The 27612-nt window shown below is 38.0% G+C and overlaps 1 protein-coding gene across 2 annotated transcripts in view; it reads left to right on the forward strand.

The window, feature by feature from the left end:
* Window positions 1-27612, forward strand: part of LOC121331156 (catenin alpha-2-like) — a 511986-nt gene that overhangs the window by 127198 nt on the left and 357176 nt on the right. For both annotated transcript variants that reach the window (XM_041278373.1, XM_041278382.1), the window contains exons 4-6: window positions 2216-2382; window positions 8184-8303; window positions 10182-10448. In XM_041278373.1, the coding sequence (XP_041134307.1) occupies window positions 2216-2382; window positions 8184-8303; window positions 10182-10448 (554 nt within the window). The remainder of the gene's footprint in view (window positions 1-2215; window positions 2383-8183; window positions 8304-10181; window positions 10449-27612) is intronic.

Genomic DNA, 27612 nt, shown 5'->3' on the forward strand with positions numbered 1-27612 from the left:
AATAAAAAATGAAAGTGGCGCATCCTTTCAAAACTCTAAACACAAAAAGACAAAAACACATGCAAAATGTAAGACAAAAGAAATTAGGCTGCATCCCGCCTCTTGTTTTGGTCTGGCCACAGCACCTCATCTACATCACAAGCGATGTTGTCCCTGGCTAAACAGCAGGGAAAGAATCTTCCGGAGTGACGGATCCAGCCGCCGAATGCCCCCACATCAACTTCACCACATGCATCCACCATTGCCTGGACAAGAGGCATGCATGGGAGGGGATGGCGGTCATACACCTTCCATCGCCATGCCGAAAAAAAACTCTTCAGTTGGGTTTAGGAATGGGGAATATGGTGGGAGGTATAGAACAATAAATTGTGGGTGATCAATGAACCAGTTGTGGACCAGAGCAGCCTCACGTTGTCCCAGATGACAACATACCTGGGCTGCTCTGGTCCACCCCTCTGCTCGGCTGGAATGAGGATGCCATGTAGTGTGTCCAGGAATGTGATGAGAAGGGCGGTGTTGTAGGGACCAAGGTTGGCATGGTGATGGAGGACGCCTTGCTGGCTAACGGCTGCACACATGGTGATATTCCCTCCACGCTGTCCAGGGACATTCACAATGGCACGGTGGCCAATAGTGTTCCGTCCCCGTCCCCTTCTTTTGGCTAGGTTGAAGCCAGCCTCATCAATGTAAATATAAACATGCTGAATTGCAGCGGCATCCAGCTCCAGGACTCTCTGAAACAGACAAGAAGACAATATGTGAAATAGACCTAGAGCAGTCAATATGGTGAGGCACAATACACTGGATTACAGTACTGTAATGTGTCCATACAGTGCTGATATGATAGTAAAATCACAGTATAGTACTTACTTGCACATATTCATAGCGCTGTTCTTTAACCCGCTCTGAGTTTCGCTCAAATGGCACCCTGTAGATCTGTTTCATCTGGATTCGGTTGCGCTGTAATACACGGTCCAATGCAGACAAGCCCACCTGGTGAATGTTATTGAATATTGTGCTGTCCGCAATTATATGGTTCTGGATTTCTCGTAGTCTAATGGTATTGTTTGCCACCACCATGTTCACAATAACGCTCTCCTGTTCTGGTGTGAACAGCCGATGTCTTCCACCATGGCCTGGCCGTCTCTCAGTTCTGCAGAAGATCCACAAATATGATATGATTGGTTACAGTAAGCTAAAATAATCTATTTTCTTTCAATATGAAATGACATTACTCTAACACTGACCAACAATCACTGAGTAACATAGGCCTACTGATATGTCGGACTGCAGTATACTACAGTATACATACAAAAAGAGCATAGTGTAGATGGTAGGTAACTTACTGGTTCTCATTTCTGAATGTACGGGTGATAGATGCAACCGTGTAGCGGCTCAGGTTGGGCTGAACTCTCTGCCCAGCCTCCCTCTTACTCAATCCATGGTTGAGCACATGGTCAACCAATGTGGCCCTGATCTCATCTGAGACAACTGTCCTTCCTCGTCCTCGTCCTCCTCTTCCTCCTCTTACTCTCACTCCTTGACCTCTAGCTCTTGCTTCACCATTGACTTCCATTTTCCTCCAAAACAGGAGAGCTCATCTGTGGCCTTTTCTAGTGCTAAAGCTCTGATTTCTAAGTGAACAATTCAACAACTAGTGTTTACACCTGTGAGGAGTGGGTGTTGCCAATTGATGTATAGAGCTTGGCACTGTGATTGGCGTTGCTTTCCAAAAGGACTACAGAGACTTTAATTTTGAATGTTGTGCCTAATATAGAGAACTGTGTGTAGTGTTTTGCAAAAAGTGTGATATAGAATTAGAAACTGAGTGTAAAGCAGGAATTGTGCTTGCAATTTTGCAGACTTGGTTTAGGGATTTGGTACATGAGTTTCAGGTTTCGGTGATTGCGTTTCAAGTTCCAATTTTAGTGTGTAAACAATTGGGAAAAACTGTAACTTACTTTTAAATACAAACATACACTACAGAAACTCACACAAACTGTTGGTTTGCACACAGTCCCACGTTGGTTTAAATGAAGGGCACCATTTAGGTCAAATGAATGGGCTCCAGTTTGTTTTGTGATGTACTTAAAATATTCTTTGTCATGTCCACACATCAGTATCTTTTGTTATGGAATATTTCTAAATATTCCAATATAAGGACAAATCACACAGTATATTTCTTTAATCAATGTTTGACTTTCTTTTGAATCAGGCGAATCAATGCAGGTGGCCTCTTCTGAGTTTGCTGATGACCCCTGCTCCTCTGTGAAGCGTGGTACAATGGTGCGAACTGCCCGGGCCCTGCTTTCTGCTGTCACTCGTCTGCTTATTCTGGCAGACATGGCTGACGTCATGAGACTACTTTCTCACCTTAAAATTGTAAGTGCTTTTCACCTTCTGTTTTATCTTTTTTTGTGACTTAAGTGATGTGGCTTTCTTCAAGGAGTAGTGCCCACTGTGGTCTTTAAAGTAGCTGCTACCTTATAAGCTTCACATATTAGTATGTAGTATTTTTTTTTTACTTTTTTGCTTTGCCTGCCCCAAGCTATAGTAGAGATTTCTGGTCACGTCACTTTTCCTATTGGTCTTTTAGTTCTTAGAGGGACTTAGAGTGACTGCAAGAAGACTGGCATGTGAAAACTACCTTGTAAGCAAAGTGCTATGCAAACGAGGTGTACTTTCTGATGAAGTTGAGCTCACAGAAGGGAAATACATAAAAGAGTATATATTAAAATAAAACTGGTCATGACTGTGGAACACTATTCTTCATGGCAATTTTGTCTCACCTCTGTACAGTATTTACTGGACATTTCACTGTAGATGCAATATACAGCCAAATAGTAAACTGTGACAGAAACATCAGGAAAGTCTTTGAGAAATGTTTACGATTTCCTTCTCAATGTCTTGAATATAATATAAAGGCAATATTTTATCTGTACTCCTGTCTCTTGGATTTAATTTAACCCCTTCCTCTGCCTTCTCTAATGACTTTACTACAGTCATTTTACATGGTCATCTTTCAGTTTTCCCTTGCTTTTCCTGGTATGGTAGTATGTATTAACCGTAGTTTGCAATGCTTTACCATCCCTGTGGTCTTTACAATGGTTAACGTTGCTTTACAGTGCCTTCACTATGCTTGTTTTACTTTGCTATGCTTTCACTATTGGTTAGCTGTCAGGGCTGCAGGCGGGCTGGTGCATTAATCCTAGCCCACTTTGCTCTCAGCACAGCTCAGTAATCATGGCCCATGCACTGGTCCTCACATGTGTGGACATTCAAATGAAGGCACCTCTGGGGGATGCTTAAAGCAATTGAGTGATGGTCCAGGAATAAGCAAGATGTCAAAAAATTACAGAAAAACACAGCACTGCATGCAGGACAATAAACATGCAGGGCTCTGTCCATTTTCAGGCATCAAATTATAAACGTTAATTAAAATTTTGGTTGGCTTCTTTGATAGAGCCTCAAAACAATTAATTTGTGAACTGCTGCCTAGGTTCACATGTTTTTTGATTGTTTGGGATACCAAAAATAGAAATGGGTCAATAAAATATAAATTGTAATTTTTATTTTCAAGAGCTACTAGTATTGCATTTCTCCTTTAAAGAGATTATAGTTTTTAAACCTGCAGGGCCAGTGCTTCTTGTAATGGTTGAAATGCTGTGGAAATTAGTAGACTTCAAACAGAAATCAATCTATGGGTTTTATAAACCATATTAAATATAGAGCAGGTGAATTACTGTGACCTCAAGCAAATTGAGAAGTCATCATGAAACTGTGGTTTCATAGTTAGTGTTAGCAGTGCACACGGTGGCTTGTTTTTGACAGAGAGTATTTTTCATTTTATATTTATATATATATATATATATATATATATATATATATATATATATATATATATATATATATATACACACACAGTACTGTGCAAAAGTTTTAGGCAGGTGTGAAAAAATGCTGTAAAGTAAGAATGCTTTCAAAAATAATATTTATCAATTAACTAGATGCAAAGTGAATGAACAGAAGAAAAATCTAAATCAAATCAATATTTGGTGTGACCACCCTTTCCCTTCAAAACAGCATCAGTTCTTCTAGGTACACTTGCACAAAGTCAGGGATTTTGTAGGCATATAGTCAGGTGTATGATTAGACAATTATACCAAACAGGTGCTAATGATCATCAATTCAATATGTAGGTTGAAACACAATCATTAACTGAAACAGAAACAGCTGTGTAGGAGGAATAAAACTGGGTGAGGAACAGCCAAACTCAGCTAACAAGGTGAGGTTGCTGAAGACAGTTTACTGTCAAAAGTCATACACCATGGCAAGACTGAGCACAGCAACAAGACACAAGGTAGTTATACTGCATCAGCAAGGTCTCTCCCAGGCAGAAATTCCAAGGCAGACAGGGGTTTCCAGATGTGCTGTCCACGCTCTTTTGAAGAAGCACAAAGAAACGGGCAATGTTGAGGACTGTAGACGCAGTTGTCGGCCAAGAAAACTTACTGCAGCAGATGAAAGACACATCATGCTTACTTCCCTTCGCGATCAGAAGATGTCCAGCAATGCCATCAGCTCAGAATTGGCAGAAAACAGTGGGACCCTGGTACACCCATCTACTGTCCGGAGAAGTCTGGTCAGAAGTGGCCTTTATGGAAGACTTGCGCCAAAAAGCCATACCTCTGACGTGGAAACACAGGAACTGGGGTGCAGAAAAATGGCAGCAGGTGCTCTGAACTGATGAGTCAAAATTTGAAATATTTGGCTGTGGCAGTTTGTTTGCCGAAGGACTGGAGAGCGGTACACGAATGAATGTCTGCAGGCAACAGTGAAGCATGGTGGAGGTTCCTTGCAAGTTTGGGGCTGCATTTCTGCAAATGGAGTTGGGGATTTGGTCAGAATTAATGGTCTCCTCAATGCTGAGAAGTACAGGCAGATACTTATCCATCATGCAATACCATCAGGAAGGCATCTGATTGGCCCCTAATTTATTCTGCAGCATGACAACGACCTCAAACATACAGCGAAAGTCATTATGAACTATCTTCAGCGTAAAGAAGAACAAGGTGTCCTGGAAGTGATGGTATGGCCCCCACAGAGCCCTGATCTCAACATCATCGAGTCTGTCTGGGATTACATGAAGAGAGAGAAGCAACTGAGGCTGCCTAAATCCACAGAAGAACTGTGGTTAGTTCTCCAAGATGTTTGGGCCAACCTACCTGCTGAGTTCCTTCAAAAACTGTGTCCAAGTGTACCTAGAAGAATTGATGCTGCTTTGAAGGCAAAGGGTGGTCACACCAAATATTGATTTGATGTAAATTTTTCTTCTCTTCACTCACTTTGCATTTTGTTAATTGATAAATATAAACTATTAACATGTCTATTGTTGAAAGCATTCTTACTTTACAGCATTTTTTCACACCTGCCTAAAACTTTTGCACAGTACTGTATATATATAATTTACAGGGATTGAAATTAGCACCCCTCCCACCCGCTAAACACGGGTTAATTTGGTATGTGGTGGGTAAATTTCACATACTTATACGCCACAGTGGCGGGTACGTTTTTGTACATTTAACACTTTGAATTCCAGCGGCTCTGTGTCAGTGGTGCAAATTTGCGATAAACCTCTGTACCTTTAAACAGAAACTTGAACAAATTATGCCACCACAATAAGAACCACGACTTCTGCTTTTGATGTGCGTATTATTTAGTATATGCTGTCATTCAAGTTTTTGTTTTAGCAACCAAACAAAACAGAAGGAGGCGGTGCTTGCACCGTGAAGTGATAAGGCTAGTTTTCTGTACAGTCTGCACAGCTGTTAATGAGAACTTGTAAATGCTTACTGCTAAGATAAAATACTTACTACTAAATTAGTTGAAGTACCAAGTACCCCAGAACGGAGGCTTCACATGGAGGTGCTGAGCCTCATTTGGCAACGGTTTGAGAGAGCACAGGTGGACCTGTTTGCCTCCCAAGAATCAACCCATTGTCCTGGTCTCCATGACAGGAGTCTGGGACCCGCTGGCAATAGATGCCTTGGTGCACCAGTGCCCGAGGCAGCAGATCAGCAGATTGATTCAGTCTCACCAGGAGCTCATTTCCTGGTGGGGCAATTTTTAAAGGGTGATCTGCGGCTTAGGCTTCCTATGAAGGACATTGTCCCTCATTGGAGGCATAATGTGGTCCTTGGAGCCCTTGCTGTCATTGTCTATGAAGGCTGCTTTTTAGCTTGCAATCACATCCGCTAAGCAGGTGGGTAAGATGCAAGCACTTTCGATTGCAAAAGCCTGCTTAATTTTTTCAGAAGCCAGGCGAAAGTTAGGCTTCACACTAATCCTGCTTTTTTGCTGAAAACTATCTCGGCATTCCACATTAACCAGATGGTGGAGCTTGAAGCTTTTCATTCGTCTCCTTTCCAGTCTGACAAGGAGCTACAGAACTCAGAGCTGAAGGCAGTCTGTTGTGGGGCTGTCCTATGGGAAAGTGCTGTCTAAACAGACGCTGTCAAAATGGATCACAGACACTCAAGACTGTCTATGAGTGAGCCAACTGTCCCCCTCCAGAAAAGCTCACTGTCTATTTCACAAAGGGCATGGTAACTTTATGGGCTTTGTTCAAGGCATTTGTAATGCAGTGGTGTGGGCTACTCCCCATACTTTTACACGGTTCTGTTGGCTGACTGTCGTGGATCCACAAACCTCTGGTTTTGAAGTCGACGGAGATTGAAATATATTCAATCTATTGAGCTAGCAGTGCTGGAGTTTACAGTGGAATATTCAAGACATAACTGGACGAAGATTGCACATATTGGTGGAGGAAGTGCTGTTTCAGCGGAATACCTAAATAGTTAATGACTCTTGTTTTTGCAAAGACATTTCTTTCATACTCTGAAGTGGAGATGAAATGCAAGGAAACAGACCCCAGAACCTGGACCCGTTCTTGCCAGCAGGAGAGCCCTCGAGCGCCTGTCTTGTTGAAGACATGGATCAGCTGGAAGAAGCAGCAAGGAGCCTGTTAAGTATTCAACATAGTTTTATCCTCTTATGAACTCAAGAATAAGCAAACCTTAAAGTAACATTAGTGTTTTCTTTTAGGTAAACTGTAAGTAAGCTTTCAATTCATGCTTTGAGTTAATGAACATTATAGTAATTGTTTGTTGTATGTGATTTATACAAATTGATGTGGGTTTTACAAGGCAATTATCATTCTGCGTTTGCTAGAATACAAATTTAGCTGTCTTGATAATAGATAATTCTCGATAGGTTGTCTGGACGCAAAGAGCGTCTTTATCTCACAAGAGTAAGACTTGCCTTCTGAACCCAAACATATATATGAGACTGATTTAACAAAGCTTTGATTATCAAATCTCAACGAAAGTAAATATTTGTGTTACTAACGATACCCCTGCTAAGACTAACCTTTGTCTTAAACAACTGTCAGGAATGCGGTTGTAACCTTTAAGTGAATCTCCCATAGATTGCTCAGGATTGCTAATTGACGATCGGGAGTGGGGTGTCGTTGTTCATATTTTCTTTTCTGTACTAATTAGTTTAGTTAATTCTTCCTGTCTGTATTACTTTAGTTTAGTTGTTGCATCTGTATTATTTTTCCTTTATTTAGTTTTATTTCTAATAAAACTGTTCCTTTGTATTCACTAGAAGCTTTGTCCAGTCTGATTATTTCAATAGAGGTGGGTTCTACATGATTCTGAATGCAAATAAGGTATTATGTGATTACAATTCAAACTAGTCCAAATACAAGTATACCTTGCACACTACAATTTTGTATTTGATAGGGAATTATAACCCTGGTTCCCTGAAATAGAAATGTAACCATTAACCTTCAAGGTTGCTGTGTTATTATTGCAGCAGTCTTGGAGGAAAAATGATGACGATGTTTGTGTCAGCAGTCCTTTTATGCCCTTGGGGAGGGCCGCGACAGCATCACAGGCGTTATGTACAGCTTTGGATAAGTAACCATTAAGTTATGGTTACATTTCTGCTTAAGGGAACCAGGGTTATGATAATAACCTAATATTCTGTAACATTCCAAAACAATATAAAAACTTGGTGCAAAATGACTGTGGGGTTACTCGCTACTGGGAATAGTACATTATTTGGAGGTGAGATCTATTGAAAGTTTTCTTTCCCTCTGTTTGTTTAACCAAAAATAGGTGGAAGAAGCCCTTGAGGCTGTTAAAAATGCCACCAACGAGCAGGACTTGGCCAACCGCTTCAAGGAGTTTGGAAAGGAAATGGTGAAACTGAACTACGTAGCTGCCAGAAGACAACAGGTGAGGTTTGACATAGTCTCTCATGACCTCTGTTAGCCCATTCCAGTGGGACAATTCATTCATGCCCTGTTTTTTCCTCTAGCCACGTTTAGGTGCACCTCAGCTGGACCGTCCTGCTGAGGTGTATCTAAAAATGTCTGCCTGCGTTTCCACTGCATCTTCTCAGGTACAGCTAACCTAGGAAGTATTGACGCAACACCAGGCATGCCAATATGTTGTCCATTAGCTCAAAGTATTTTACTGTTTTTCTGCTGTTGCTTTTGTTTTTGGCGTCCTTCACTTGTTTACGATCTATTTTAAGTTTTTTTTTTATTATTATTAGTATTTTGTCACGACACTAGATTGCTTCCTTTCAATTATATTTGTCTGCTGTGTTTTTTTAAAAAATTTTCAAAAACTTTTAAGATTTCACCATGCACCCAATAACTGCTCCTGAATAGAACTTTCTGACCAATTATTCAAAAGTGCTTTAATTTCTCAGACTGGTTTGGGACAAGTGGAAATGCCCTGGACTCAGACCGACTCACTGCGGTGCATCTAAACGTGGCTAGTGGAAACGAGACATCAGATAGCTCTTTTAGAGACTGTGTGAAATGACTTGCACTCAGAGGGAACTTTGGTCCAAGTAGAAAAAAAAAATATGTTGTTATTCTTTCCTTTTTGAGAAGCTCTAGCAGATATATAACCCCACCATATGATAAGATGACCTAATTTTAGCCCATTCTGAAATCATTATGTAAATATGATACAGTGCTGAGGTTGTCAGGATGTAGTTGCACTGTATCACCACTAGGGTAGAGTAGGGTATGGAGAATGAAGAGAACAGACTCTTTGGGTACAGTTCAAACAGGGATCTGTCACATTTATTTATCCAACATGTTTACAGTGGTACAGTTCTCAGTACACAGCACAGTCGAATCCACAAAATAGGAAACAATCTCTTTAACAATAAATAACATTCTGTGTTGTTTAAAACCAAACTCCCTTGGAGCATTAAACTAGACTTTACCGGGGGACTGTCTTGTCTTCCTATCTTATCATTTGATAGGGAAAATGATCAGACCTTTTATAATTAATCTTAGGTTGAATTTGTGGATAGTTTGTCAGAAATTAAAAAGTACCTTTTAGGTCTATATGTGCTGTAGCAGTGTATACAAAAGTCTGCCATGACTGTTTTGTAGATTAAATACTCGCTAAGCCTTTAAAATAATAATATAATAATAATAATAATAATAATAATAATAATAATAATAATAATAATAATAATAAATGTACTGATCTAATAATTAATATTTAACATATTATATGACTCCCCCGATATAATTATTAATAATTAATCTGTGAATGACCTACTGGAGCTGTGCATGGACCTGTGTTCCAAGTACAGATTAAATTAATTGACCGGTATGACTAATTTCAGGTCACAGTGAGAAATACTGCTTTTTAAAGAAAAAAAAAAGAGAGATTGAACATATTTGAACATTTTCATAGTTGGTGTTCCTGATTGTTCTTTTTTTTTACTGGATGTCATTTTGAAATCTATCTTTCATTAATTGTTATACAGGATAGCCATAAAAACCCACTCGACTTCTGAGGGGGCTGGTGGGTAATTTATCTATCCTCGTTCATAGTGTACTTTATCCTTTATATATTGTTAAATGTATTCAAAGTGCACAATTATAGCTCATGAATCATTACCTGGGTTGTATCATTTATAACAAAAAAATAGTGTATTTTATTTAATTTGTTTGTAACTTATCTTGAAATGTCACAGTTGTCTCATTGTTTAATTATGCTAATCATTAAAACCATTCCCCTTTTAAGGTTTGCACATTTCTCTGCACCTTTAACAAGACAGTATTTGTTCCTTTTCTCCAGGAATTGAAGGATCCTCAATGCAGGGACGAGATGGCAGCAGCACGAGGGGCCCTGAAAAAGAATGCCACCATGCTGTACACAGCATCTCAGGCTTTCCTTCGCCACCCTGATGTTGCCGCCACCAGGGCCAACCGGGACTATGTATTTAAGCAGGTGCAGGAGGCCATCGCTGGCATCTGCAGCGCTGCCCAGGCCTCCTCCCCCACGGAGGAGAAGCACGGACATGCAGGCATCGGTGAACTGGCAGCTGCTCTGAACGACTTTGATGTAAGTGGGAATGTTTATTTGCTCACTCCTGTATTTGTAGTCAGTGAAGCAAATCGGTGGTTCATGCAGGCATCTCACTTTTAATCAGTCAATCAAATCAAGTTTATTAAGTGTCGATAACCAGACAATCAAAATAGCAGTACCTTATCACTAAGAACATAATTACTTGTCCAGTGATCATCAGGGAAGGGATTCAAATCTTACCTGATCCATTCCCTCCCTAATGTATGTTAGTTTGCCTCCTCCTCCCCAGCCTCCACCTGCTTTTTGGCCTATGGCTTCCTACAGTCAGCCTCCCCACTCATCAGCAGGGGTTCCCCGAGGCAAGGCCAAAGATGTATTATATGTTAAATGTGCTATCCAAGAACATATAATATGCATAAATGTGTTGGCTGAAATGACTGTGGGCCAGGAATCTGAGCAATCAAGCTGCTGCTCCATCTGATATGATTACAATTATCACAGCATGAAGAGCTCTCATCTGAGTTTGTAGGTTAACTATTAGGAGTAAGTAAGGGGAAAAAAATGTTTTTTTTTTTTTTTTTTTTTTTTTTTTTCAGATACCCAGTTCATTTAAAGTAATGCACATATTTAAAGGACATTCTGAAACCCAGAAGATGGTGCAATGATATTGCGAGTTTCTAGCCCTGCACTCACTTTAAAAATTAAGTCTTGTTATACAATATTTGCACATAGATTTTTTTTTTTATGCTTTAGATTCTTGTGTTCTCTGAACATTTATCTTGAATTTAGACACCCACCAATGTTCCATGACCTAGTTTAGACTAGAATAATTATAGTAAGATAGTTTATTTTATATTGTATTATCTCTTTGATCCAAGAGGTGAAACAAATAATAATAACAGCAAAAGAATCTTAATAAAAGAACAACAAAGTTTTCAGTAACATAATGAAAATTATTCAATAGCTTCTTTCATGTGGCATGAGTGTAATGAAAGAGAGACATCTAGAGGCGTAATCCAGTATTGCAGTAATATATAGATTTAGGGTGGTTATGGGGTTTTTTTGAGTGCAAACATCTATTTTGTGTGTAACATCAGTGCTTCTCAGCCTATTTTAGGCTACAATGATTATCTTATCTGTGTTTCAATGGGTTGCATGTGTTATAAGAACATACGAACATAAGAAAGTTTACAAACGAGAGGAGGCCATTCGGCCCATCTTGCTCGTTTGGTTGTTAGTAGCTTATTGATCCCAGAATCTCATCAAGCAGCTTCTTGAAGGATCCCAGGGTGTCAGCTTCAACAACATTACTGGGGAGTTGATTCCAGACCCTCACAATTCTCTGTGTAAAAAAGTGCCTCCTATTTTCTGTTCTGAATGCCCCTTTGTCTAATCTCCATTTGTGACCCCTGGTCCTTGTTTCTTTTTTCAGGCTGAAAAAGTCCCTTGGGTCGACACTGTCAATACCTTTTAGAATTTTGAATGCTTGAATTAGGTCGCCACGTAGTCTTCTTTGTTCAAGACTGAACAGATTCAATTCTTTTAGCCTGTCTGCATATGACATGCCTTTTAAGCCCGGAATAATTCTGGTCGCTCTTCTTTGCACTCTTTCTAGAGCAGCAATATCTTTTTTATAGCGAGGTGACCAGAACTGAACACAATATTCAAGATAAGGTCTTACTAATGCATTGTACAGTTTTAACATTACTTCCCTTGATTTAAATTCAACACTTTTCACAATGTATCCGAGCATCTTGTTAGCCTTTTTTATAGCTTCCCCACATTGTCTAGATGAAGACATTTCTGAGTCAACAAAAACTCCTAGGTCTTTTTCATAGATTCCTTCTCCAATTTCAGTATCTCCCATATGATATTTATAATGTACATTTTTATTTCCTGCGTGCAGTACCTTACACTTTTCTCTATTAAATGTCATTTGCCATGTGTCTGCCCAGTTCTGAATCTTGTCTAGATCATTTTGAATGACCTTTGCTGCTGCAACAGTGTTTGCCACTCCTCCTACTTTTGTGTCGTCTGCAAATTTAACAAGTTTGCTTACTATACCAGAATCTAAATCATTAATGTAGATTAGGAATAGCAGAGGACCTAATACTGATCCCTGTGGTACACCACTGGTTACCACACTCCATTCTGAGGTTTTTCCTCTAATCAGTACTTTCTGTTTTCTACATGTTAACCACTCCCTAATCCATGTACATGTGTTTCCTTGAATTCCAACTGCGTTCAGTTTGAGAATTAATCTTTTGTGCAGGACTTTGTCAAAAGCTTTCTGGAAATCTAAATAAACCATGTCATATGCTTTGCAATTATCCATTATCGATGTTGCATCCTCAAAAAAATCAAGCAAGTTAGTTAGACACGATCTCCCTTTCCTAAAACCATGCTGACTGTCTCCCAGGACCCTGTTACCATATAGGTAATTTTCCATTTTGGATCTTATTATAGTTTCCATAAGTTTGCATATAATAGAAGTCAGGCTTACTGGTCTGTAGTTACCTGGTTCAGTTTTGTTTCCCTTTTTGTGGATCGGTATTACGTTTGCAATTTTCCAGTCTGTCGGTACCACCCCTGTGTCAAGAGACTGCTGCATGATCTTGGTTAGCGGTTTGTAAATTACTTCTTTCATTTCTTTGAGTACTACTGGGAGGATCTCATCCGGCCCAGGGGATTTGTTTATTTTAAGAGCTCCTAGTCCCTTTAACACTTCTGCCTCAGTTATGCTAAAGTTATTTAAAACTGGATAGGAACTGGATGACATGTGGGGCATGTTGTCAGTATCTTCCTTTGTAAAAACTTGTGAAAAGTAATCATTTAATATATTTGCTATTTTTTTTTCTTCATCTACGATTTTGCCATTTGTATCTCTTAAACATTTAATCTCCTCTTTGAATGTTCTCTTGCTGTTGTAATATTGGAAAAACATTTTGGAATTGGTTTTAGCTCCCTTAGCAATGTTCATTTCTATTTCTCTCTTGGCCTTTCTAACTTCCTTTTTGACTTGCGTTTGCAGTTCCGTGTACTCTTTCTGCGTACTTTCTTTTTGGTCCTTTTTTAATGCTCTATAAAGTGCCTTTTTTCGCTGAATATTTTTTTTTAATTGATCTATTAAACCATTTTGGCAATTTAGTTTTACATTTAGATTTGTCTACTTTAGGGATGTAATTGTTTTGCGCCTCTAGTACTACATTTTTGAAGAACAACCATCCTTCTTCTGTGGGTGTTTTCTCTATTTTACTCCAATCTACTTCTGTTAGTCTCTGTTTCATACCTTCATAGTTTGCTTTTCTAAAATTGTAAACCTTGGCTTTAGTCATTACTTTTGGGGATTTAAAAAACACTTCAAATGAGACCATGTTGTGGTCTGAGTTTGCCAGTGGTTCTCTGACCTCTGTTTTAGTTATTCTGTCTTCGTTATTTGAAAAGACTAAATCAAGGCATGCCTCCCCTCTAGTCGGTGCCTTGACAAATTGTGTTAGGAAGCAGTCATTTGTCATTTCCACCATTTCAATTTCATCCTTCGTGCTACCCACCGGGTTTTCCCATTTTATATGGGGGAAGTTGAAATCCCCCATTAGTATGGTTTCTCCTTTGCTACACGCATTTCTAATGTCATTGTATAACAGATTATTTTGCTCACCGTCTGAGTCTGGCGGTCTATAGCATGCTCCTATTATTATGCCCTTTGAATTTTTGTCCATTATTCTGACCCATATTGATTCGGTTTTATTTTCTTTGTCCAGGTTTAACACCTGGGCTTCAAGACTGTTTCTTATGTATAGCGCCACCCCTCCTCCTCTTCTGTCCTGCCTGTCTTTCCTATACAGTGTATACCCACAAATATTATATTCGTCCCCATCACTCTCAGACAACCAAGTTTCTGTAACACCTATCTCATCATAGTTACTTGTTAGTGCAGTAGCTTTAAGTTCTAGAATTTTGTTTCTGATACTTCTAGCATTTAGATAAATACATTTAATGGTTGTCTTACCTGAGTTGTTGTTCTTGTTTTGATGTGGTTTGATTTCTCCCCCCTTCCTTTCTAGTTTAAATGCTTCTGAACCTGCTTGAGGATCTTTTCTCCAAGAAGACTGGTTCCCTTGTTATTTAAGTGCAGTACGTCCCATCTATACAGATAGTCCTCGTTGTAGAATGTGGTCCAATGATCAAGATAGGTGAAGCCTTCCCGTGTGCACCACGTCTTCAGCCATGCGTTTTGATTAATTATTTCCAGCTGTCCACATGGTCCTTTGCAAGGTGCCGGTAGTATACCAGAAAATACCACAGTTTTGGTTTTCTCTTTTAATTTCCTTCCTAGCTCTCTGAATTTGTTTTGCAGGGATTTTGGTCTGTCTCTTCCAATGTTGTTTGTACCGATGTGGACGACTACTACCGGGTCGTCTCCTGTTCGTTCTAGGAGCCTGTCCACGTTCTCAGTGATGTGCTTGACCGAGGCTCCCGGAAGGCAGCACACTGTTGTAGTAAGGGGGTCCAAACTGCGAATTGAACTTGCTGTGTTTCTCAATATGGAGTCCCCAACAATCATGACCTCCCTTCTTTTTGCTGTCTGGTCACCACTGTCAATAGGGTCCTGGATGTTGTTCCTTTCGTTCTCTTGTTGTTGGTTCTGCTCATCAAAATTCTGAAGTGACTCAAATTTGTTGGTTGTTTTGATTTCTGGTGGTTGTGTTTGACGAAGTTTCTTTTTTTCCCTGCTTCTGCCTACCTGAACCCAGCTGTTCTGACCTTCTATCTCCCTGGTGGCTTTCAGTCTGTTAGGGGTGATGCAGACTTCCATGAATTGTGGGTGTGCCAGTTCCTCAAGATCCTGTTGTTGTCGCACTTCTTCCAGCTCCATTTCTAGCATACTTACTAGTTTATGCAAATCCTGGATCGCGCAGCACTTTACGCACACTTGGTTTAGCTCCGCTGGGTTTTCTCGGATTTCCCACATCAAGCAGGTGTCACAGATTACTGGCTTGAAGACCATGTTGAGGGTTTTTTTTTTTAAGTTTAGTTTCTTCTGCAGCCATCAACCTGCTTTCAAACTGCTTCTAAACTGCTCTGTACTTTTCCACGCCTGTACTTCTCCCACTCGCTGTCGCTTCCACACCCTGTCGCTGGGAAGACTGCCTCGTTTAACTGCGTTGTTCTGCTGTGCTGTTGGCTCCTCCCCTCGCCCGTGTCTCAAAACGGCGCTGAATTTGAATCAGCTGCTCCAAGTTTCAGCTTGTTTGTTATCAGAAAAACACACGCGGCTGTTTGACTTTGAGCTGCTGCTGTGTTTCCCCAATGTCCTGTGTTTTCTGATTAAAGCAATTAAAGATGCAATTTCTCCTTACTGCTTCTAAACTGCTGTGTACTTTTCCACGCCTGTACTTCTCCCACTCGCGGTCGCTTCCACACGCTGTCGCTGGGAAGACTGCCTCCTTTATTACATTCTCAATTATCACACACTACCACATGCAGTATTTTTTTTTATACTCTCTGGTGAGCAATTTTGTTCCTGCCAGAGGTCTAAAGGTAAAGTTTTGTTTGCTTGTTGCAGGAGGCTCACTTTATGCCAGTGAGTTATTAGACAGAGAGTGAAGTGCATAAGTAATTGTATTTAAAATAGTAAAAACTTTGATAACTCGAACAAAATTTAAAATAAGGTTTGCATTATGTGAGACAGTACAGAGAAAAGCGAAGTTGCAATGGTCTGTACTAGGAGTTATGTTCGAGTCACACTGTGTTAGCTCTGCATGACTAATCTGGCTCTTATAACTTCACCAGGCTCTCTGAGTGAAGTTGCAGCCACACGCGTGTAGTGCACACTGTCGTTAGCTCATACTGATTTCATTTTGTTTGCACCTCATAGTGCATTGCGCACCAACCAAGGCACACAGGCTACCCTTTTCACTGGGCCCTAGTGCCACCCAAAGTACTGGCTTGTGGTATACGAATAAATTACTGAGATAAATAAATAAATAATCAATGGTATATTTTCTCAAATTAATAAATTGATACCTGGGTAGTAAAATTGGACCCAGGTCATGTCTGGTAACTTAAAACCAGTTTTCAGCTACTAGTGCTGCCCTCTAATGTTACATTCATATAGTCTCACTGCATAACCTACTGGGAGACCCACTGCATATCTATAAGTACACATGCCCAGACATGAAACATTCTTTTGTATGGAAGCAGGTACATCATACACACAAACCAACATTATTCTTCTAATATGTCACAATTATAGTACTTTTAAAAATGGCATTCTTGTAGCCAATTAATTAACAGAAATTTTAATGCATAAGTCATCTGTAGCAACAGGGTGGTTCTGCATGTGCTTTCACTTTCTTCCACTAGATGGTATTGTTTATAAATTTTTAAATCTTCCATATTCCTATTTAAAAAAGTCATCTTTGAATGGGTTAGAAATACCAGATTTATATAAACTAATTTTATATTTTTCTTGTTTAGATTCACTCTCATTAGCAGGCGCTATGCAGCACTTGGCAGGAATATGCATGTCAGCTGTATTTGATCTCTTTCTTCAGGGGTAGTAAGGTTTGCTCCCAACCCATCAGTTTACACAGCCCCCCACCCCAGGGAACAATTGTCTTTTTTTCTTGCCTTGGACAGAAGCACCTTAAAGAATAACTATATTCTGAGGCAGCGGCGGAATGGCTACAGGTTTATTGCATGCTGAAAGCCTAAAACAAAATATTCAATTTAATGTTTTTCGAGAGTAGATTGTGAAGGGGTTTAAACGCTATTTCATTTTTGGCACCAACTTGGGAAGCAAAAATAATTATGTAGTGCCTACATGCAAAGTAGCTGCCAAATTCCACCCCTTCAGTGGTTGCTCAATTATCTAGCTTATGGTGTTCGTAAAGTGGTTTGAGATTATGTGTAGATGACAGGTGCCATGTAAATGCAAGGTCAATTACCATTCCTTTAGAAAAGAGCATAGCTAGATGGAGAATGGAGAGAAAGGGCAATACTTAATAAGGGAGAGATAAGAAGGTCATGGGAATGAAGAAGCAATGAATTGAAAAGTGACAAGAAGGGAGCAATTAAAGGTAAATTAAAAACATAGTTTTGAAGAAGTGTAAAAAAAGTCAATTAGGATAGGAGCCAATTTGGTAACAGATTGCATAACAGAATACAATGGTTAGTCTACAGTATATAACATAAAAAAGAAGGACATTATATATATATGATATATATATATATATAATATATAATATATATATATATATATATATATATATATATATATATATATATATATATATATATATATATATACAAGCAATAAGGCACGACAGGGTATGGGATATACTCTAATATCCACACTCCCCGGGTGCGTTATAACGTTATAAGACACAAGGTGTTTTTTTTAAAATTCATCCTTTGTTATCCGGGGTAGTAAGAGGAGGTATCCTAACAGATTTGTGCTACAGCTTCACAGTGGCGAGAAAGACGTTATTTGGATGGAATACCCGGTTACTTATCAAACTGACTGCAATTTACAGCATGGTAACGTGAACTACTGGGCCAGTGTTAAGAAACAATTTTAAACAATGCAGGGCACAGCAGAAAACATGATACCATCATACCTGGACACATTTAAAAGGTATGGCAGGAACTGTCGAGATGAATTTATAAACGTTCAACATCAGATCACACAGCTGCGAAGGGGGTGGGTCCAGAGTAGCAGACAGGCAGGCAGGCAGGCAGACCGAAGAACGGACAGCGGGAGCAAAGGCAACAAAACATCTTTTATCCCCAAAGTCTCTTTTAAGAGGGTCCCAAATCTTTTGTGAAAAGCTGAAAGTTTAAGAGTTATTTTTTAAACTATTTATTTTCAAAATTGGATAGGGAAATGCCGTAGTTCAGGGAGAAGGAACAGAGCAATCAGAATGGCGAGTTTTGAATTTATTTGAATACTTTTGCTTTTTTTCACTTCTTTAATCATTGGTGTCGGATTCTGATTCATTCAATATCTCATGTACACTTCGGTTTCCCAAAAGTTCAACATTTACATAAATCTCGTCGTTCATGTTTATTGCGATAAATTCCAGTATGTCTGCTGTTTTTGTTTTTAAATTCTAGGTGTATGGATATCTGCCAGTGTTTTGCCCATTTTTGAAAAAAGTGCCGACACATAGTGATATGCTGTAATAGCAACACCCCCATGTGACCTTTTTTGACCAATCAGGAAAGAATATTTAAAATAAAAAATACCAACATATATATATATATATATATATATATATATATATATATATATATATATATATATATACACACACACACACACACACACACACACACACACACACACACACACACACACACACACACACACACACACACAGTACTGTGCAAACGTTTTAGACAGGTGTGAAAAAATGCTGTAAAGTAAGAATGCTTTCAAAAATAGACATGTCAATAGATTATATTTATCAATTAACTAAATGCAAAGTGAGTGAATAGAAGAAAAATCTACATCAAATCAAAATTTGGTGTGACCACCCTTTGCCTTCAAAACAGCATCAGTTTTTCTAGGTACACTTGCACACAGTTTTTGAAGGAACTCGGCAGGCAGGTTGGCCCAAACATCTTGGAGAAGTAACCACAGTTCTTCTGTGGATTTAGGCAGCCTCAGTTGCTTCTCTCTCTTCATGTAATCCCAGACAGACTCGATGATGTTGAGATCAGGGCTCTGTGGCGGCCATACCATCACTTCCAGGACTCCTTGTTCTTCTTTACGCTGAAGATAGTTCTTAATGACTTTCGCTGTATGTTTGGGGTCGTTGTCATGCTGCAGAATAAATTTGGGGCCAATCAGATGCCTCCCTGATGGTATTGCATGATGGATATGTATCTGCCTGTACTTCTCAGCATTGAGTAGACCATTAATTCCCCAACTCCATTTGCAGAAATCAGCCCCAAACTTGCAAGGAACCTCCACCATGCTTCAATGTTGCCTGCAGACACTTATTCGTGTACCGCTCTCCAGCCCTTCGGCAAACAAACTGCCTTCTGCTACAGCCAAATAGTTCAAATTTTGACTAGAGCACCTGCTGTCATTTTTCTGCACCCCAGTTCATATGTTTTCGTGCATAGTTGAGTCGCTTGGCCTTGTTTCCACATCGGAGGTATGGGTTTTTGGCCGCAAGTCTTCTATGAAGGCCACTTCTGACCAGACTTTTCTGGACAGTAGATGGGTGTAAGAGGGTCCCACTGTTTTCTACCAATTCATTGCTGGACATCTTCCGATTGCGAAAGGAAGTAAGCATGATGTGTCTTTCATCTGCTGCAATAAGTTTCCTTGGCCGACCACTGCATCTACGGTCCTCAACGTTGCCCGTTTCTTTGTGCTTCTTCAAAAGAGCTTGGACAGCACATCTGAAAACTTTTTTCACACCTGCCTAAAACATTTGCACTGTACTATATATATATATTATATATATATATATATATATATATATATATATATATATATATATATATATATATATATATATATAGTGTTGTGTGGATGGTGGACACACAAACTTGCTTGTGCTTGTCTTCACTGAGGCCAGTCACTGGTGGATAATATATAATGTTTTGTTTGATTATGAGAACCCTATTCTACTCAAGCTTATAACTCCTTATACGGTGCACATAGGGTCATGGTTACTATGTAAAAATGGCATGGTGCACTGTTTGCTAAAGTGTTTGGTACTGGTACTGGAAGCCGTAAAGTTGCTGGCATCTCAAGTTTAAATATTATTACCATAAAATGGTCTTTAAGTTTTATATCTTCACAAAATCTTTCTTGGTTATTGTATTATTATAAGTATGTATCTTAAAAATAACATTGCACATGATAAAAGATTTAAAGTTTACAAGCTCATGAGCAGTACACTAGGAATGGGATTTCAAATGTAATATTTTCAATTTAATTTAGGTTTAAGTAGGACTGGGGCTTTTGGAATATTTAATGAACCAAGAGAAAATTGCTTTTGTAGAGAATGATTATCAGGGCTATACAATTTAATCCCAGCAGGCTCTGTGATTTAAAGTCTTGACTACATTATCTTAACTGGACTGAAAATGTACTTAAGTGTTGGCTTATTATAGTATACAGTGGTATAAGTACTAAAGTATGAGGTAGTCAGTCTGGTACTTTCCAAGGCTGCTTTAGAAAAGAATAAACAAATGAGGGGCAACATTGTTAACACATAGGGTAAAAAGAACATAAATGAACTTCAGATCGAAAGGAGCCCATTCTGCCCATCAATGGTAATCCACTTGTCTAGTCTCCCAAAAGAGGACCCCAGTTGATCCCAATGACTCAGAATCTTAGTAACTTGTTCAATAAAATCACTAAACAGTATACACAAAATTTAAACTAAGCCTCCACTTACCCATTTTTTGTTCTAGTCTAAATCGGTTCAACCTATCCTCATAGCTCATTTAGCCAAGGGGATTAGTCAAGTTGTTCTTCATAGGACTCTCTCCAAAGGTCCTTTTTGCAATGCAGAGACAAACGTTGAATGTAGTATTCGAAGTGTGGTTGGACCAGTGCATTATACAAGCTCGTAATAATGTCGCTTGATTTATACATTCATGGGGTTTCCATGCGTGTCAGTTTACACGTGAAATGGGGGCTGGTGGCTGAGGTAACCTTCACAGCCCGCTTCTAATAAGCAGGATTGGGCTTGTTTTTGAGAGTTGCTGGTTGGAACTTGCTTAAACACCCATACTCTAACATGGCTTTGCTTGTTTTGGGCTTGTTTTGAAAGGCAGTGTTGTTTTTTTTTTTTTTCTCTTGAGATTTGGCAACACCTTCCCCGTCTGTCTCACAGCAGGCAGTGCCAATAAACTAATGCTGCTCTTCAGTCCGTTTCATCAGTATCTGCTACCTCCCTTTGAAGTGTCCACTACCTGTATTTGCCCAAACGTGGTGTTGAATGCTTCCTTAGCCGCTGTCAACTGTCTGGACAGGTAGCGTTTCTAAGCCAGGGTAGTATACGCAGCATCACCTGATCCCCTGCTGTATTGCCTGAATGAAAGGGATATATATATATATATATATATATATATATATATATATATATATATATATATATATATATATATATTTTTTTTTTTTTTTTAATTACTGAGTCGTTGAAACTGTATTCACTACTAATGACATTTGAAAAAACAATTTGGGCAAGAGTGGTAAAACACATTATTAACCAGCCAGACACAAGGTATTTTGCTTTATTACAGCAGCTTAGATTTACTCGTTTCTCGGTTCTCTGCACATGGAAGCCACATTTTCACAAAAGTTCACTAGTAATCTACAAAAACTACACGAGTAATTTACGCATAGTTCATTTACATATCAACCCCTACCTTTTCCATTCATTTGCATGGCGTCCGGTGAAAAGCCTGGTTTACTGGAGTAAAATAAAGTGAGTGAATTTTAAACCAAAAAAAAGCATTTTACACAAGACATTTTTCTTGTGTAAATGTCTCAAGATAAAAAAAAAAAAAAAACTTGCATGGAAACCTCATGATTGTTAGCCTTTTTATTTGACTCCCTGTACCGCACAGGCACTTTAAGCAACAAGTATTCAAGCTTTTTTGTATTGGGCCTGTTAAGTTCAGTACCACCCATTAGGTATTTTAATACTACATTCGTGTCGCTGGCATGCAGTAATTACCCTTATTAACATTGCGTTTCAAGGGCCCATAACTGACACCCATATGGTTTATTGAATTACATGTATAAATACTTGCATTTGTTTCTGTAGCTGACAGAATAATAAACAGTAGAATCCATCACTCTCACAAGGACACACAACAATTCTTGATAGGTGGCCATCCTTCAAATTGGCTCGAAATGTTTTTTTTGTCCAACGCTGCATAAATATAAAGCAGACAATTTGGAAGATTTATTGTCAATATACAGTTCTGTGTTTCTTTCAAACCTTGACCTACAGCCACACAGCACACTGTCCCCTTATTGTGTGTGTGTGTGTGTGTGTGTGTGTGTGTGTGTGTGTGTGTGTGTGTGTGTGTGTGTGTGTATAAATATATATATATTATATATATATATTATATACATATATGTGTGTATATATATATATATATATATATATATATATATATATATATATATAATATATATATTATATATATATATATATTATATGGTATAATATATATATATATATATAATAGATATTATATATATATATATATATATATATATATATATATATATATATATATCATTATATAATCAATTTTTTAATCCGGTGGCCCACAACAAAATAGGCTTATTTAACAGTTTTAAACACAGTTTCCTTTAATGGGTTTCGACTGATAAAATAACTGCAAATCCCCATAGTTTGTTTATCAAACAACTATATGTTCAATTTGGCTTTGTACCATCACTGTGCAGTCATTGTACTGACCTTTATATGTTATACCTTTTTTATTTAGTAGGAATGCATGCTGTAAATTGTAATTGTTTGCTTTCTGTAAACCTTATTTGCAGTTTTTTAAGGGTCTCCACACACTGGAAATGATGTGATTTGTCCTGCGATAAAGTGGTACCTTCACTGTAGCACTACCTTTCACACCAGTGGTGACAGGTGCACGTTATGTAGGGTGACCAGATAGCAAGAGTGAAACATCAGAACACTTTTAGTTGGTGCGGGGAGGAAAGAATCCTTGTGAACTACTGCACAATGCAAGCGACACAAACTATGTATCTTTCTTCTGTAGGTAGGCTTTTTTTTTTATTTCTTCGCCATTCCTGTCTGCATTGCAGTTAGGCAAAAACAAAAACTTAGAGAAATGTAATGTTCATTTATGTTTCTGAAGTTACTGCAATCAGTCTTATTTTCTGTAAGTCACATTACAAGATATGCAAAACAATTACCTCCATCTGCATACAGTTTCTTTGGGAAATGTCTTGACTCTCTCCTCAGCCAAAATATACTTTCCTTGTTTTGCTTTGTTGTCCATTTTGGTATTTTATTAGATTTTAGCAACCTACATCAAAACAAAGCAGCACTGACTTTGTCCCACCTGCTACGTACATTACAGTGGGTCACAGAAAAGCCAGTACAGACACACTGATAGGATGTTTAAAACATCGTTGTCATCTGAAAAGTAAACAAGAAAGTTAACCGCATTGGAGTATGTGGTTAACTTCCTTGTTTAGGAGCGAGTCAAGACATTTCCCAAAGAAACTGTATGCAGATGGAGGTAACTGTTTTGCATATCTTGTAATGTGACTTACAGAAAATAAGATTGATTGCAATAACTTCAGAAACATAAATGAAACAAAAGGCTACTACAAGGCTGCTGAACAGAACGTAAAACAAACAACAGCTTTCAGACTTTTTTTTTTAGGTTTTTATAGTGCTCTGAAATATTAAGTGTATTAGGTCCGCAAAATGTCTATGAAAACCTAATTATAATCCTAATGTTAATTGGATGGCTTGATCATGTGCATATGATTAAACCCATTGTTTTCCCCACTGCGTTCGGTGCTTGCACTTTCTTTTTTGCTTTTTAGTGACAGGCTCGTCAAACAACATCAGCCATCAGTACACTTCGCCAGTAAAACTGGACACACAGGCGCACGCACCAAAGAAAAACACATGATTTTATCGGGATGTCTGGTCACCCTAACGTTATGTGATAGGCGACTCTCCACTGATTGTATCATCAGCTGGAAAAAATAACATGCATGATAGTCCTGTTATACAAAATGTAGAATACATAATAACTTTTCAGAGTACTTATTTTAGTAAAGGTAATTGAATCATACACAACAGCTATATCCAATTCCCTGCAAATGGACTGCCAGATATTCTCCCTCATTGCTGCATCTTTAGATTTTTTATGTCCTTTATTGTACAGCTCTGGGGTATTTTGATACGAGTGTTCCTCATTGGCCAGATCCCTAGCTGCTGCATGACAAAATTGCAAAAATAGACACAAATCCTGTTTTTTTCGCATCGCTTCGGTGTCGCCTGTCTCATCACAGGCAGTTTTTTATTTTATTTTTGTGGTGCAATGTGTGTTGTTTTGTTTGTTTGTTTGGTTCCATGTTTCTTTGTCAAAAAATATGTTGATCACATGTATAAGGCATGAATTAATTGTGAGACATGAGATTGTGAAAAGTGTAAATTCATGCATGAATGCATGCCTTATACATGTGACCAGCATCACTTATTACAAAGGAACATGGAATACATGTGGGCAATTAATTCCACATGAATTAACAATTAATTACTTCAGAGCCTAAGATATTCAGGTGTTATTTTTGTGGTATTCAACCAGAATTCGTTATGAATTTGCATTACCAACATGTTTATTATAAAATGGCTTAAATAATAAGCAGAATGCAAACTGGATGTAAAATACATGTAAGAGAAGATGGTTTTGTAAAAATAGCTTTCTACAGAACAGATAAATAATTACTTAAGAAATATATTTCAGGACAGCAACATACTAGTTCCCATGTTGCTTATTATTAATTTTAGAGCCACGTTACATACAGTATCACCTATTAATGCTTTTCAACTAGAAATAAATGATCTACAGAAAGAATGTGAGTCAGAGGAAAATGAAAAAGAGAGAAGACAGTGTATAATGCACTGTTTTTGTCAGACTGCGTACAACAAAAAAGGAAGGAAGATGAATAAGGATTGAAATTATTGTGTCTTTTTTTCCTGAAAACCACTGAAAAAGTTCCCGGTTTCATGAGTGAAATCAAATATGTTTTTTTTTTTTTTTTTTTTTTTTTTCATGGTGAGTCGTCAAACTCAGTGGTGATCAGCAGATGTGGCTGTGCACAATCTGAAAATCACTGCACTTGAAGACTCTTTAGCTGTTTTAGAGTTATATAGAACATTGGAATTCGGCTTTCACTTAACAATGTTCTAAATATATTTCTACCACTGTTTAGAGAATTAAAATTGTTGTACATTTCTCCAAATGTTATACATAACATCCAAATGTTATACATTTCTAATTGGTAACCGGTAATGCCTGTATTTATGTTTGTAGAAAGATGTAAGGGTGCTAATTTAATGATTTAAACGACAGTTTTCTTTTGTATATTTGTAGATCGGTTGAATAGACCCCCAGTTTCACGTACTGTTTCTTAATTATCTGTAATCAATGATTACTTTACCTGAATTTACAAGATTAATGTTAATCAGGGTATGTGAATCGTATCGTTATGGGTTAGAAAAAAGTTGTAGATTAATATCGCTTTCTCAACATTTTGAGGATTGCTTTAAATAAACAGACCTTTTAAAAAAAAAAAAAATAAAAAAATACAAATAATACATGTTACAGGTTAAAACTATTTTTCTTGCTGTATTCTGATAAGACAAAGCAAATACTGTACTTGTTGGTGGTTGGGTATAGTGTTGATACAACTGTGAGCCACCAGGGGCCACTGTTACACTTAATTGAGCCACTTTCTCTTATTTTTTCCCTTTGTTGTCAAATTACCCTATAGAAGTAGAACATTTATTTTTATATCCCATTTAAACTGTGCTTATAGCTTGCCTTCACTCTAAAAGGTATTCTGTCCTTTTGCAATGGATGTTTAAACAAATAAAACACAACAAAACACACACTTGCGACCTGAGCACAGAGATAAAGAATATTCAGTTTTTATTGCAATACTTTTTTTTTTTTTTTTTCAAGATAAGAACCCCCCGAGATCTCATTTCTAATGCTGTCCTGGAGGAATTTGCTTTGGTTGAATATATTAAATGACAGTAAATTCTATTATTATATCTAAACAAACAAACAAAAAAAAGTATCTTTTAATTAAAATGAAACATTTCCTTAATGATATGTGTCTTGTGTTAAACATTCAAAACCATATTACTATTCTATTTTAAAATTTAAATCCGTCTATCTGTCTGCACTGCCATATACTTTTAAGCATAAATACATTCTAAAGAGTGCACCATTCCTTCTTAGATAGTTTTGCATTTGTGCGTGCTGTCAGAAACCCATTAAAAGGCACAGAGGTTAAGTTAAGTGGTGAGGGGGAATGCAGCATAGACGTGAGTTTAAAATAAGCACTAGGGTAAGTTAAGTAGAGAAATATTTGAATTGAAATACAACAGAGACCAGAATTAGCTAGCAGCAGATCTCATAGCTACTGCTCAATATGATATATGAGGTAGCCTGCATAATATGGCAAGCCTGTTATGAAGCAATCAATGCAGAATCCTAATTGTGTATAATAGCATAGGTGCTTATTAACTGGGCACTGATATGAATAAAGATGGACAATCGAGACTGGCTGTGATTTCAAGTACATACAGTAATACCCATTTTACTATACTAGGAAAGACTGCCACCAAGCCACAGCAGCAATACAATGCAATTCTGCTTACGCAACTTAAACTCCAGGTACTAGACTATGTGCAAAGTTAGAGCCTACTAAAGAACTGTAGTTTTAATAACCTTAACCAGAGATGTAGTGTAAAGCACTTTAGATGCTAATGCCTATACTTGCAAGGCTTCATGTTTTAGTCACATTGCCAGCTATTAGATTTCCCACAGATATTGCAGCAGAATTATTAAAATAAGCTGCTACAAACTTGTGAAAGAGTATTAAATTGAGCCCGAGGAAGTGAATCCACATTTAAATGTGAAATATTGGATTTTTGATTGGAATGCAGAAAGTATATATTTTATATGTCGCAAAAATAAGTGCAATTCACTTTTCTTATCAGAGGGATTGGTGCTGCTATGAAGTGCAAATTAAAGTGGAAATGACTAATATGTTGTGCAAAAGCATATTTCTTATCCCAAAGTAGTTTGGAAAAGAGATATGTTTACCACTTAGTTTAAGTTGATGACAAGTCATTTATTTTCACCTGAAGTAAGCATTTCAGTCATGGAATATATACTTTAAGTGATTTTTGCAAAAGTGCATTTGACAGAAACAACATGATTTGAATAGTCTAAAGTATTTAAGACAGTTTAATTGATGATGACATATGACTGCAGCTTAGTCAGTAAAATATAAGAAATAATTGATTGGTTAAAATCTTTCATTCAACAAGTAATAATATTGTAGATGATCAGTGTCCCTGTGTGATGTATTACCAGCATGAGCAGAGTGAAAGGGCCACCACCCTGGAGGAGGCTACAAGCC

The sequence above is a fragment of the Polyodon spathula genome, chromosome 2 (genome assembly GCF_017654505.1).
Source record: "Polyodon spathula isolate WHYD16114869_AA chromosome 2, ASM1765450v1, whole genome shotgun sequence".
Classification (NCBI taxonomy): Eukaryota; Metazoa; Chordata; class Actinopteri; order Acipenseriformes; family Polyodontidae; genus Polyodon; species Polyodon spathula.